The sequence below is a fragment of the Fistularia commersonii genome, chromosome 28, assembly GCF_037954325.1.
Source record: "Fistularia commersonii isolate RoL2024-O1a breed Wild chromosome 28, RoL_Fcom_v1.0, whole genome shotgun sequence".
NCBI lineage: Eukaryota > Metazoa > Chordata > Actinopteri > Syngnathiformes > Fistulariidae > Fistularia > Fistularia commersonii.
Window position 1 is genome coordinate 3337476 of NC_141311.1, and position 13663 is coordinate 3351138.

The 13663-nt window shown below is 48.7% G+C and overlaps 1 protein-coding gene across 1 annotated transcript in view; it reads right to left on the reverse strand.

Moving 5' to 3' along the window:
- Nucleotides 1-13663, reverse strand: part of bahcc1a (BAH domain and coiled-coil containing 1a) — a 69088-nt gene that overhangs the window by 23204 nt on the left and 32221 nt on the right. Inside the window, exons 3-10 of the mRNA XM_086176084.1 lie at nt 8602-8727; nt 5996-8404; nt 5763-5877; nt 5464-5663; nt 5190-5351; nt 3312-3715; nt 2447-2792; nt 919-1863 (exon numbers count right to left, since the gene is read on the reverse strand). Coding sequence (XP_086032210.1) covers nt 919-1863; nt 2447-2792; nt 3312-3715; nt 5190-5351; nt 5464-5663; nt 5763-5877; nt 5996-8404; nt 8602-8727 — 4707 coding nt within the window. The remainder of the gene's footprint in view (nt 1-918; nt 1864-2446; nt 2793-3311; nt 3716-5189; nt 5352-5463; nt 5664-5762; nt 5878-5995; nt 8405-8601; nt 8728-13663) is intronic.

The window sequence follows — 13663 nt, forward strand, 5'->3', positions numbered from 1 at the left end:
TGCAGCCTCGTATCACAGATCAAGAGAAAAAGCATAAAGTAAGACTCACTGTCACATTTTACATGAATGCATAAAGAATAATGAGTCGTGTCGTTCCTTCTCCTGTCTGTACTTGTTGTGAAACAGACAATTGTTGTGATTCTGAAACGACATGTGCCACATCCCCGAGCTGTCAACAGTTTTGCATCATGAAGACGACATCACTGACTCTGGAATCGGTTGATGATACCCTTTTTATAGAAGCCTCTTTTGGGAGATGTTAAATGCATTAGGATGCTGTGGTAAACACAAAACATCCTTTTGCATGAATAAAAAAACACATGGCACTTTGAAAAACAAGGAAGCTTTTAAAGGCACTTTAAAACAATGGGGTCTAATTAGCAAGGCAATGCTCCAGGGTGCTGAAAACATTTGCTGCTTTTGTGATTACACACAAACTTTGAGTAACGCGTTGCGTATGGGGGGAGGGGAGGGGGGGGGGGTCGGAAACCAATTTGTATTTTTTTTTCTTTTTCTTTTCCTGTATTTGCAGTGATGCACGCGTGTTCGTATGTTTGTATCAAACAGCGGCGCGGTAGAGCGACAGAGACAGTTCCCCGAGGAAAGCTGGAAGGCAAAGACTGGAAAGCGAGAGTGGGAGCTCAACACCCTTCCGTAGAAACCCGGCCCTGTCCTCCTACTTCTCATTCTCCAGAGGCCTCTGGATCATGCGAGCAGCCTTTTAGGAAATAAAAGCTGCCTTTAGCAGACCAAAGCAAAGTCACTACGAACAGATACACGGCGGCCTCTCCGAGGAGACGCTAGAATTCGGCGGAGGCCTCCGAGGTGGGGGGCCGTCGCAAGGACGGAGAATCTCATATGGTCGTATGCTGTGTGTGAGCGGTGAAATGAAAAACAAATAAATCGAGCGTCCCTCACCCTGGTTCTCGCCGCAGGTGTGCCTTTGCTGTTGTAGCTCCAGATCTGCAAGCTCACTGAGAAGCTCCATACCTTGATGGGGGTTTGGGCATAACGGAGCGACTGTCGGGGCATTGAAAGGGAACAAGGGGAATGGAGGTACATCTGTGCAGAAGGCAGCAGCGATCAGCAGCTCCAGACTCCAGTAGCAGGGCACAAGGGGTTTGAGGGGCATGTTGGCAGTTTCCTGGCTTGGGCTAGGGGAAGTCACTGAAGCAGGGGAAAGACAAACCAAATCCACTGAGGCATCATCACATGTCATCTGATTCCCCTGCTGCTGACTACTGTCTTTTGCTTCCTCAGGGGGTGTAGACTCCAGCTCAGGGGCTGCAGGGGAAGCAGGGTCAAGCTCAATGATGGCTGACAACACCGGTTGCTGCTCTCCGAGCATGCTGACCTTTCGAGTAAGCTCCGCCTCGTTCTTCTCGGCCGCCGCCTCGTCATCTTCCTCCAAGGTGATGACGGGCTCCTGCCTTTCGGGATCCTCTGCCGAGAGGGGAACCGGACAGGAAGCGGCCTCGCACACCGGACTATCAGCGGGAGGACAAACCAGCACCTCTTCCTCAGCGGTGTCTTGCTCCTCCAACTCCTTCTCTCCGGGCACATAGTTGGCCACCGTGACCACGGCCGCCTCTTCGTCCTCCCTCTGTTGCCGAACCCTCTCCACGACCCTTTCCTCCACGCCCTGCTCCACGTCCTTCGGCGAGAGGGGGTCCGGGAGAGGCCGGATCACCGCTTGGCAGTCCAGCCCGTCCCCGAGGCTCGAGAGAGACTGCGGAGGACGTTCTGAAGGTTCCACTTGGACCGCTTCTAGGTCAGCGGGCTCGGCCAGCTGAACGTCCTGAGGAGACGGCCCACTCCTGTAGCCAATCGTAATAGCAGGATAGGTGTATCCGGGTGGTAAGTCTGGGGGAGAAGTACTCTCAGAATCAACAAAAAAACGGAACACAACCTTATGCAACATTACATCACGATCGCGATCCGGAGGCGGTATTTATCTTTTACTCGCCCGTCTATTTCTAAACTTCCCCGCCGCCTTCCAGTTCGAGAGAACGACGGAAAAGGCTGTGCGGTAAGATAGACGCTTTCTCGATTATTGCAGCGAACCCACGTGCCACCTGGTTAATGGTTCTCCAGCTGAAAATGTGATTTGATGGTCCTTGGTTTTTCAAAGCAGTTGAATAAATTGTCGCTACCTTTCCTCACATGCCCTGTAATGACGATGAAGAGCGGCGGGCTCTCCGCGTTGTGAATAGCGCAAGGGCAAAATTTGTATTTCTCAAGCAGGACTCGGGTCTCAGCACCGGGGAGCCCGTATCTAAACCGTATCGTACCGTAACGCAACATATATTTGCCTGTTGAGGACTCAACCCTGAGGTCATCGCAGGTACCTTTTCATACCAGTTCTACTATGTTTTCCGTTGCTCCTTTCGCACCGCAAATGACATTTCGACTCACATTTCTACACGAGTGTTTGCACGATGCTCACCAGGCTCCAGAGAATCTGGGTAATCCTGTGCAGGCTGACCCTCCCCTCTCTTGTCTTGTGATTCGGGCCCCTTGGGCATCTGAGGTGGGGCCGGACTGATGGCGGGGGAGTGAGGCGCCGTGATGGCGGGGCTGGGAGCGGGGCGAGGCGTAGAGGGAGTGCTTTTGGGGTGCGGTCGCAATGAGGGCGACTGGCAACAAGGGGACAGATGAGCGGTACAGGCCCCGGCGGGGGATGCGTTCCTCTGAGGAGGGTTGTAAGAGTAGGGCTTGGCGGGTTTGGACGTCCTCGGTTCCGAAATGAGCTCCACTAGGTCAACAGAGGGCTGGTCGGGCCTCTTCTGCATCTGTGGCATGATAAAATATATATACAGCTCAAAAAAAAAACATAAAGGGGACAGTTAAACATCACAGTGTAACTCCAAGTCGCACCGCGTCGGAAGCGACACGGATTCATTTGGACTCGTTTTAAGGACATTTCATCAAAGTTGGATCGGCCCGTCGTGTGTTTTTCCACTTTCATTTTGAGTGTGACTCCAAATCCAGACCTCCGTGGGTTCATACGTTTGATTTCCATTCCTCATTTTTGTGTGATTCTGTCGTCAGCACGTTCATCAAATAAGAATATTTCATTCATTCAGATCTAGGATGTGTTATTTTAGTGTTCCGTTTATTTTTTTGAGCAGTGTATATTTTCCTATCTGCGATAGAGAACCGGTGCGTTATTTCATTTTAGTTCATTACCACATACCCATTAAAAAAAAAGGAAAAAAAAAAACAAAATTAGAATATTATAGATGTTGCAAAAATCTGTCAAACAGACGCCTCACCTAGGAATGGACAGATTGCAGAATCTTTATAATCACCTGTGCATTATGTGTGGCTTGATGTTGCATGTCCATGCCATGCACAGCTCTGTGTTGCTGCTGCTGCTGCTGCTGTTGTTGTTGTTGTTGTTGTTGTTGATGTTGCTGCTGCTGTTGTTGCTGTTGCTGTTGTTGTTGTTGTTGTTGCTGTTGTTGCTGCTGTTGATGTTGTTGCTGCTGCTGCTGCTGCTGTTGCTGTTGCTGCTGCGGTTGCGACTGCGGTTGCGGCTGCTGTGGCTGGTGGCTTTGGTGCTGATGCTGTAGCTGTTGATGCTGCTGGAGAGCATACAGCTCCTGTTGCCGTAGAAACTGGGATCCGGAGTACACAGCAGGATGCTGCATGTGGGAGGGTGGGCCCCGGGCGCCATACACAGGGGGCCACAGCCCTGGCTGTTCCATCACGTCTAATGAGAGAGAGACAGAAAAATGAGATGGATGTGAGTACCTTCGGAAAAAAATAAAAAATAAATAAAAGACGCGTGCACCCTTTTTATTTCGGTTAAATCAATACTTTGTGCAACATTAGGAAGATCGTGATTTCCATATCACTTATTATCCACCTCCCACCCGTATATTTTAAAAACGGCAAAACCATTACGGACCATTTGAAAAATCATTGCGTTCTCATTTTAATCGCATCGACATTAATAAATCCCTCGACGGATTTTTTGACTTCATAGAGCATCATCTCCCCAGGCGGAGACAATCCCACACTCGCCCCCACTCTAAAGAAAATAACCGTTCCTTAAGAACCGCCCAGAGAATTTACTGGAATGCTGGGAGCTGGAGGGGGTTGAGGGGGTGTCACGACAATGATGAAATGCAGATGATGAAGGCTGTAGGTTGATTGGAGGTCAAAATGTTGGACGCAATACGGACGTTTCTCTCGGAGGAGTGCTCAGTATGGCCTTCCCGCCAAGACGTCCCACCTGCCCGGGTCCAAACCACAGAAAAGGGTTCGTGAACCGGCTCGGAAAGGACATTAGTTCCCACGTCCCGAGTCCCAGCGACCCATTATGCGGCTTCAGGGGTGAATGCGCCTCGGTGTTTGTGATATGCTGTGACACGGATCCTTTTGGGAAAGAAGCTGACCCGGTCTGCGCGGCGTGTGTGGTAATGTTTTTTTTTTGTGTCCAAATTTATCCACACCCGAATATATATCCATAAAATTAGATATGCATTTAAATATTTTTTTTTTTCCTGTGGGAAAGGGTGCTTAGCCAGTGCTCTTCCCTTCTCTGACAGACATAAGACTGTGAACTATTCTTTACAGGCTGTTAGTGCGGTGAAAAAGCGAGGTTTCCGTCAATCACCGTCTTCCTCTGTTGTAACAGACGTGAGGGTGTGTGTGTGTGTGTGTGTGTGTGTGTGTGTGTGTCGCTTTGTATTTTTAACTAAATCTACATATATTTGGGATTCTTACCCTACGCCAGACCAGGGCGTTTTACGGCCCGCGGGCCACATCCGGCCCGTTTTTGCTTTTCTTACCCTGCTCGCCAAACTACTTTCTTTGAATATTTTAAGAAGTATTTTCCATCAATATTGAATTTAGAAACTCCTTTTTTTTTTTCCTTTTGTTTAATTTTGTATGGATGATTCGATACAAAATAACGTCGGTACATTTATATGATCATAGTTGAAATAAAATGCCAAAAATATTTCATTTTGTGCAATTTACATGATACCTAGTTGGTGCCTCGTGCATAAAAACGAAACAAGAAATGTATCCCGCCGGCCAAAATAATTGCCCACCCCTTGCCTACACACACACACATTCACATGTTTTTGTCACACTTCTTTTTTTTTTTTTTTTTTTTAAACGCCGTGCACGTGAGAACACACTGTCCGTGCAGGGGCGGCAGTAAGCTGACGGCATACCGAGATGATGGGTTGCAGGGTGCGTGGGAGGCTCAGTGGGCAGGACCACCAGCTGGGCAGAGGGGTCCTGAGGTAGAGGCAGCACTGGCTGCAGAGGCCCCGGCATGGCTGCCGAGAAACCTGGCGGAAGATTCTGGTGCAGGGCTGTGTGACCTATACCGGCTTCACAGGGAGAAATGTCTGCTGAAAAGGGGGCTCGGGGAATAATAAAGAGCCAATGGAATCTATATTTACACCGTAACGTGTCAGAGAAAATAAAAAATGTATCTCTAACCATAAGAATGTCCCGTCATCCAAAGAGATGGGCTTCCAGTTCTTGGCATCCAGTGATGGTGAGCAGAATGTGCAGCAGGATCTCCTAATTGGCCAGACTGTAAGGATGTTCCGCCCGGGACCATGAGATGAGAAGTGAGTTCTCCGTGACAGCTGTTCGAAGGATGGATCCTTGCAAACTCCACCCGTTCCTTATTATCCCTGCATCACGATGAGACAAAGATAAGAAGATTAAGAACGGCATAATGGGGTATTAACGACGCGCCGTTAATACGACGGTTATTAAAGAAAACGGTTTACCTGATATACACGTCTCGCTCTCTGTCCAAACACGTCAGACCAAGTTGTTCCCCACTCATCATCTTCCTCTCTTCCTCAGTACTTGGATCTGAGGGATAAATGGTATGGGGTGGCGCTGTGAGACAAACATTTGGTTAACCTTTGCATGTCGGGCCGAGTCGTGACGAATCGAAAAAAAAAAAAAAAAAAAGAGATTTTATCCTCTTTATCGGGAAGCGCCGTCGGGTTATTACCTTTCACGGAGGGATGTAGCCTGCCGTGTCGGCTGCTGGGATGGCCGTCCGATGAGCGACAAGACGGCTCCCTTTGTCTGGCCACGGCCACCGCGATCCCCACCGGCGGTTGCCGCACCTCGCTTTCCCCGTGACCGCTTTCCCCGATGTCCCGGCTCCGCGCGCCGTAATCGGGGCGCTCGTTGTCGTTGGCCGGGCCTTTCCTCGAAGGCAGAGACTGTTTGTTACTCTGCAGCGCGCAGCTTCCCCCGGCGGGACCCGATTTGAGGCTCCCCAGCCCGCCGAACGGGCTTTTCTGGGAGAGAAGCAGCGGCTGCTGCTGGTTGCTGTACTTAAGTAAGCTTTTCATGGCGCTGTTCTCTCCCTGAGTCGGACCCTGGGGCTCGGGTTGCTGCGGCGCTTGCTGCTGCTGCTGCTGCTGTTGTTGCTGTTGCTGGGTGAGCGGAGGCGCGGACGTGGGTTGAGCGGGAGGCAGATTAATTCCTGGCTGCTGCTGAGAGTGTTGCCCGCTATTATTTCCTAGCTCCATGTAGGACTTCCGTTGATCCTCCTCGTTTTGTGACATGTGGTGGGGAGGCCTCATGGCCCAGGGCGGCACCGGGGGCTGCTGGTGGTGGTGCTGCCCGCTGTTGTTGCTGTAACCGTAAGTGGACATGTCCATCTTCCTTTTCATCTCTTGACTCGGGCCCTGGTTCAGCTCGGCCGGAGAGGGAGCGTCCGGACCCGGCCGGCCGTGCTGCTGATGCCGAATCCTGGCCACTTTTTGCCCGTCTCTCTGCAAGGAGCAGCTGCCTCCGGGTCCGGGGCCGTGGACCGGCCCGGCCCCGCCGTGCTGCCCTATGCTTTTGTTTCTAAGCGGGGACGAGTTGGGCGGAGGGGGATGGGAACAGTCCCGGTAAGGGGAGGTGGTGACGGAATGGGGGACGGAGTGTCCCGTCTTGGGTCCCTGGGACAAGGAGGGCCTGAACACATCCATATCCACCCCGCTGTTGACGCACTCTGCGCTCCGTGATCGCACGACCTGGTGCTGCTTTTGGGAATGTGGCTGCTGCTGCTGCTGCTGCTGCTGCTGCTGCTGTTGTTGTTGTTGATTCAGTGATGGAAGGTGTGAGGGTTGGAGGTGTTGATGGTGGGACTGCATCCAGTCGGGAGCTTTCTCTGCCTTTCTGTACGGATGCTGCTGCTGCTGCTGCTGCTGCTGCTGCTGCTGCTGCTGTTTTCTGTGCCAACTGCTATGGTGTCCACCAGCTCCATTCTTTTCTATTACTTTGTCCTTGGAATTCCCTCCCCCTCCATTTGTCACGCCCTGGCAGTCAGGGTTACCAAGCTGGAATGGCCCGCTGGATTTCTCCCCTAGGTCGGCCACAGATGGCACAAATGTAGGCCCGGTGACTTTGGGTTCTCGCCCCGGATTTGCCGGCCCTCTCTCATGTGACGCGGGATTAGCTAGAGGGGCGGGAGGGGGTGGACAGAAGAAGTCTGGGTGGTGGTGAGTATGATGGGAATGGTGTGGGTGGTGTGGATGACTGGGGTGCAGCTGAATGCAGTGGAAGCCCCCCGGGTGAGGATGCGTATGGGGGTGAGTGTGTGGATGCGGGTGCGGGTGAGCGCCTCCCGCCGCGGAACCCATATGTAAGGGTGGAGGCACAGAGTAGGACAGGGAGTGGTGGAGCGGCGCCGGACCCCTTTCCAGACAGTCCGAAGACTGCTCGCTGATCCTCATCTCCCCGCTCACCCCTTCTTTGGTGCAGCGACTACTTCCGCCGGAGCCTATGTGTCGGCCCTGGTTGCTTCCCCCGCCTCCCATGGCTCCGAGGGGAGCGCCCTCTCCTCCACAGCTCGACATGGAAGCCTTCGCCCCGGCTCCGCTTCCTGTATCTCCGTTTTGCATCTTGCCGTTGTGTAAACAGGCGCTGAAGGGCTTGCCGATGTTCTGAGGGTGCTCCTTGCTGTACTCCATCGCCAGCGTCGCCCTGTGCCTTTCCAGGGCGCGACTGTTGACCTCCTCCATGGGCAGCGGGTGGTGCGGATACTGTTGATGCTGCTGATGCGACTGGGAATGGTGATGGTGGTGTGTGGGCTGGGGCGGCTGGTGGCTGTGGTGCTGTTGTTGCTGCTGCTGCTGCTGCTGCTGCTGCTGCTGTTGTTGTTGTTGTTGTTGTTGTTGTTGTTGTCTGTCCTTCGCCTCCTGCTTGCTACTCGACCGCTCCTTGTCCTTGACAGGTACCACTCCTCTCTCCACGGTACCGTCTTTGAGACCCTTGTGTAGACCCGTCCCTAATCCGGCGTCTCTGTCCCTGCTGCAAGACCCCTGGGGGAGTCCCGAGCCGGCCCTGGACATCGTCGGCAGACCGTGATTTGCCGAGAGCAGGGGCGGCTGCGACGGGAGACTCCGAAGGTAGAAATTCTCTAAGAGAAGACGGCAAGAGACAAATACTTGACTCGCACGAGGAGAGGCTATGATAAAATGTGATTATTCAGCTCATTCCTGTCCCAAGGCATCCCGACGTAAATAACCTGATTAAATTACACCACGCTATACGTTACAAATTGGATTTTAACATCTTATTTCTGTCTGATTAAATTCGAACGATCTCGGGCCCCACCTTTTTGGGTGTCATAGAAACGGTGTTGACCGTAGAGAACGCCGCTGTTGGCATGGTGATCCAAGTGACTCATGGGAAGGAAAGTGTGGGCCAGACTCCCTGAGAATCGAGCGTACCCTGGAGCAGCTGAAATGCGGAGCACAGAAAAGGAAAGAGACAGCCGATAAGACGGGGCAATAAACCGCCATCACGCGGTTATCCGGGCTAACCCGGCGTAATCCTCCGGTCCCGATGCAGCTGGTGGTGTTCATACGCAAATAAGTGCTGGTCGTGTTTGCCTTTCCTGTCCGACTTTAGAATACAAACAATACAAGACGGGCTCATTCTCGGGGATCGCAGAAGCAAGTGAAATTTGACTTGGGAGCATATGGCTCCTTCTTCTTCTTCTTCGCTCTCGGGAATAGCGACCGCGACTCACTCCCGTTTCCCGCGGAGGGCGGCGAGCTCTGACCTACATGGTGAGCGGAGGGCTCCGTTGGAGGTTGATCCTCTAAGCTGTTTCGTCTTGACCAAAAATCAGATCCGTAGAAACGCCGCTTATTTTTACGACGGAGCCTCCCTCCGCCGCAACGGTCTAAATATATCATCCAAACAAATCCATTTGGATTAAACTGACTTGTGTCTAATTTTTCATCTAGTGATAGAACACGTCTTTGAAATGGAAAAAGGGGGCAGAAAAAAATGGAAAAAGCTCAGGCGGAATGCTAGCTACTGGATATGTAACGTTTTCGTGACAACAAATTAACGCCGATAGCGAACCCGAGTCAGTAAATGATGTACGAGTACATGAACTGATTTCTTTATTTTCTACCTTTTCTGCTACTTTATATGTGTACCCATATTTACTGATACCGTAATTGTTCCGCTGCTGTGACTAACAAATTTCCCCTATGGGGATCAATAAAGAATATCTTATCTTATCTTACTTTGTATGCTACTGTTTATACCTTACCTCGACTGCACTGTCCTCTCTCTGCAGTACCAACTGAAATTAGCCCGTTGTGAGACGATTAAAGATAATACTTTATTGATCCCCATAGCGCAAATTCTTTTGTCACAGCAGCGCAACAATGACAATATCCATCAATATGTATAAATTCTATTTATTATAATTTTATATTAATTACATAAATGATTAATATAAATATAAATAAAAGAGAAAATTCAAAGAAATCTGTAAAAAAAAAAATAGACAGCAAAATGAACAACAAAAATTAAAAAATTAAAAAATTAAAAAACAGAAAAAAAAAGTTGCAACAGTGAGAATAGATAACCAAAATGACAACAACAAGGATAAAAATACAACTGAATATATATAAAAAAAAATAAAAAAATAAATTAAAAAAAACAAGGATTGGTGCAATCTATATTCTGTTCTTTATTCAATATTATCACGTCTACAGTTCTGTGAGTGTTAACACCCTTCTTTCCCCTCTGCCCGCCGCACCTGCCTCGCCCTCGGCCGTCAATCCCGAGAGGCCGTGACGAAGAGGGCGACCTAAACGCTGAGATAGAAAAATTTGCATTGGCATGCGTTTGAAGCGATCCCGGAAAGCACAGATGTGTTTTGTTTATTGTGTGTGTGTGTGTGTGTGTGTGTGTGGGGCGCCTTCGGTTTTTACAACAGCTCCGAGTGTTGAATGTCTCACTTCTTACGGGTGGAACAATGGGGCCGATGTTGCGGGCCGGCTCTGGGGAAGGTGGGCTTAATGGCCCGGTCTCGGAGTGGCCTCCGAATCCTCCCGTCCAAATGGCAAACGCTCCTTTCTCGAAGGCTACGTCCCCAAACTTTTTTTTTAATTTTTTTTTTTTTTTTTATCCACCCTCGCCTCTTTTTCTACCTGTCGTTTCCCTGTCCACGCTTCAAGATTTTTAAACCTCGCGCATTTACGGGAATTTATCTACAGAGGGAGGAGGCCGGATCCTTTGTCTAAGTCGTCTTTTTTTTTTTTTTTTTCTCTGATTTCGAGACAGAGAAATACAGAGAGCTGTTTGGCAGTCTTTTTTCCGAGCTGAGAGAGAAGCTTTTTTTTTTTTTTTTTTTTCCACAGCAGCATGTTTTTTTGTGAGCGTGACGATTGACGGCGTAATCCCTTTTCACAGCGTGGTCTGGCTGTGCCCGATAATGCCAGCCTGCTCAATTTCAGCTTGCCCTCCACTGGGGCGGCAAGAGGGGGACCGCTGGGCACGGCGGAGCCCATTCAGCCATTAATCTGGTCGGGACAAGGGAAGCTGCCGCTCTTGCTTCGGCTGCTGCGGGCGATGCAACCGGGGTGTTAGTGCAGTCTGCTGACTGCACAGCGGCCGTGCTCTTTCTCTACCTCCACATACTGACACACACATAAACAAGTCGGTGATGACGGAGGTGAGTTCACAGACCGTGCCCTTTTTTTTTTTTTTTTTTTTTTTTTTTTTTTTTTTTTCTGCAGAACAAACAGCTGCATCCCAGAGAGGGACTTTCGGGAGGGCAGAAGGTATTTTTCGCAGTTTGGGTTAAAAGAAGCGGGCCGACAGAAAGGACAAAGAGGTACGGCGTTGGAAATAGATTTTGGTTTTTATTTTTCACGCCAGTCGTTGCTGTGCACCGATTCTGCGCCCGGTCTAAAAACGCCGTGGCACTCGGGAGAGGAGAAGAGAGAGTGAGAGAGAGAGGGAACGGCAACGACCGAGAGGAGAGGAGGAGCAGGCGGAGTGGCTTGTCAGGTCCGCTAATTGAGAAAAGTGACAGAACCATCAGGACACAGAAAGGGAGGAGAAGAGAAGAGATGAAAAAAAAAAAAAGTGTTGGGCGGAGGAGGGGCAGCGCCGTGCTGGATCTCCTCAGGTTTGACTAATTGAAAGGAAGGGATGCAGGCTGGCAACGGAGAGGGGGGAGAATGAAAGAGGCAGGAGTATGGAAGAGAGGGGGAGTGGGGGCGGGGAGCTTAAATCCCACAAACAGAAAAGCTAGCAAACGCTCACAGAAGGAAAGATGGACAACTGAAGATAGGGTTGGAAAGGCGTATCAAACAGAAGTGGATTAGACAGGTGTGTGGGGGGCTGTTGTGTGCATGGATGTGCTGTACGTCTATATGTGTGGACATGAGATATGAGGATTGTTTTTGGCAAGAAGTCATTTGGATCCCGTCCAGCTGGCCCCGGGCCTGCGGTTGGGGCCTGTTGTTTTTTTTTTTTTTTTTTTTTTTAGGTTATTTTGTAAAAGGGGTTCGTCTATTCCTTTTTTTTTTTTTTTCTGTTTAAATTTTTCCACTTAGCTGATTCACTGAGGTGACTTCAAACTGTTACCGACATGAAACGGGATCCTTCAAAAAGCACCACGGGTTTAATCCCTCTCACCATTTTCTGTCCCTACGCTTATATGGCTTTAACAGAACACCGGGTTCGACCCCCCTTTTGAGAGCTGGCGCTGTTTCGGTCCAGCACATCTAAAAAATGGAAAATAGAAATAGCCAAATGAAAAAAAATAGCCGACTTAATCGATAAAATTAGGGTATCGACGGATGCGAGGGTTCTTGCTGGACGGAGCCACGTGAGGAGATGGCGTCGCAACCCGAAATTAATATACCGGTCGATTCCGAATGTCATATTTCTATTGTGTCGAACACGTGATTTATCCGCAACCCCGCTGGGACCGGCGCTCTTTTCGTGGCATCATCTTTACACTTTTCATCACCCCTCGCGGCTCGGGAGGAAGAGCGCCGCAATAATTAGTCTTGATTAGAACAACTCCCACTGTTCCATACAAGAGCAGATACTTGGGATGGGAACTTGGCAAAAGGAGCGACATACGTGGGATAATGATTTTTGTAGTATTTGGCAAACCCGCGTGAAAAGAAAAGCTATTCATTTAGCGTTTGATCTGAACGAAATCATTTTGCCCGGATGGGGTTTCCGTCTGGAAAACGCGAGACGCTCCGTCAACGGATGTCGGGCCGGCGCCCCGGCGAACAACATTACCGCTCCGGCGATGTTATTTATAGTTTCGCTGAACGTGTCATTCGGCTAATGGTTTGTCGCTCACATTCCCAGCAGAAACGCGACCCGCGAGCCCGACTTAACTGGCCGCACTCCAAACAATCTGCATGAGTAGGAACATTAATGTGGAAATACATATTTCTTCTTTTTCGACTTACAACACCTCAGACTCCGACTGGGAGCCAGTCGAAATACATCTGTATTGCAGAAGGATATAAATCTGACAACAAAGGTTGCGCTGCTTTTTTACTTGATGTGCATGAGCAAAAATACCCCTTTGATTATGGAAGTGTGTATATGTGTGTGTGTGTGTGTGTGTGTGTGTATAAACTAGTCAACCATCTTACAATCCAGACGTGTCACTGCATTAAAACCGTTTGCCCGGATTTTCTCTCAGTATTACTCAGCTTTTTTACTTCTGACGTTTTTAAGTATTCAGAAAGGACGCAGACACATCTCTAGATCAAGCGAAGGCTAAGTATATGTATAATTCAGCAGTTAGAAATATATAGATTGTATATATTTTTTTTGTCTCTAACACAGCATTATTATTATTCTCATTATATTATTACTGTTATCCATATTATTGTTATTATCATATTTATTTTTGTTGTTTTTGTTGTTATTTGAATTTTTTTTATAATTATTACTATCATCAATATTATAATTTTTTTTTAACTATTATGACCTGTATTTATTTTTAGTATTTTAACTTATCATTTTATTTTTATTCCTTCTTTTAAATATGTATTTTGTGTATGTGTACATGTTTGAACAGAGTCCCTGAGTGTCAAGTAGGGGGCCTAAAATAAAATGTATTATTATTATTATTATTATTATTATTATTATTATCATTGTTGTTTTCGTTGTTGTTGTTGTGGAGTCTCCATGTCCTCCTTGTGTCTGCGTGGGGTTCCTCCAGGTGATGTGATATATAACTGTATGCATGTAATCATGTTTTTAACATACCGTCTTTTTACTGCATTTCAAACACCAGCAATGTTTTGTTTAAATAAGACACAGAGTACCATTCAAATAAGAATAATAATTTTAAAAAAAATTTACCTATAATTCATCCAGTATATAA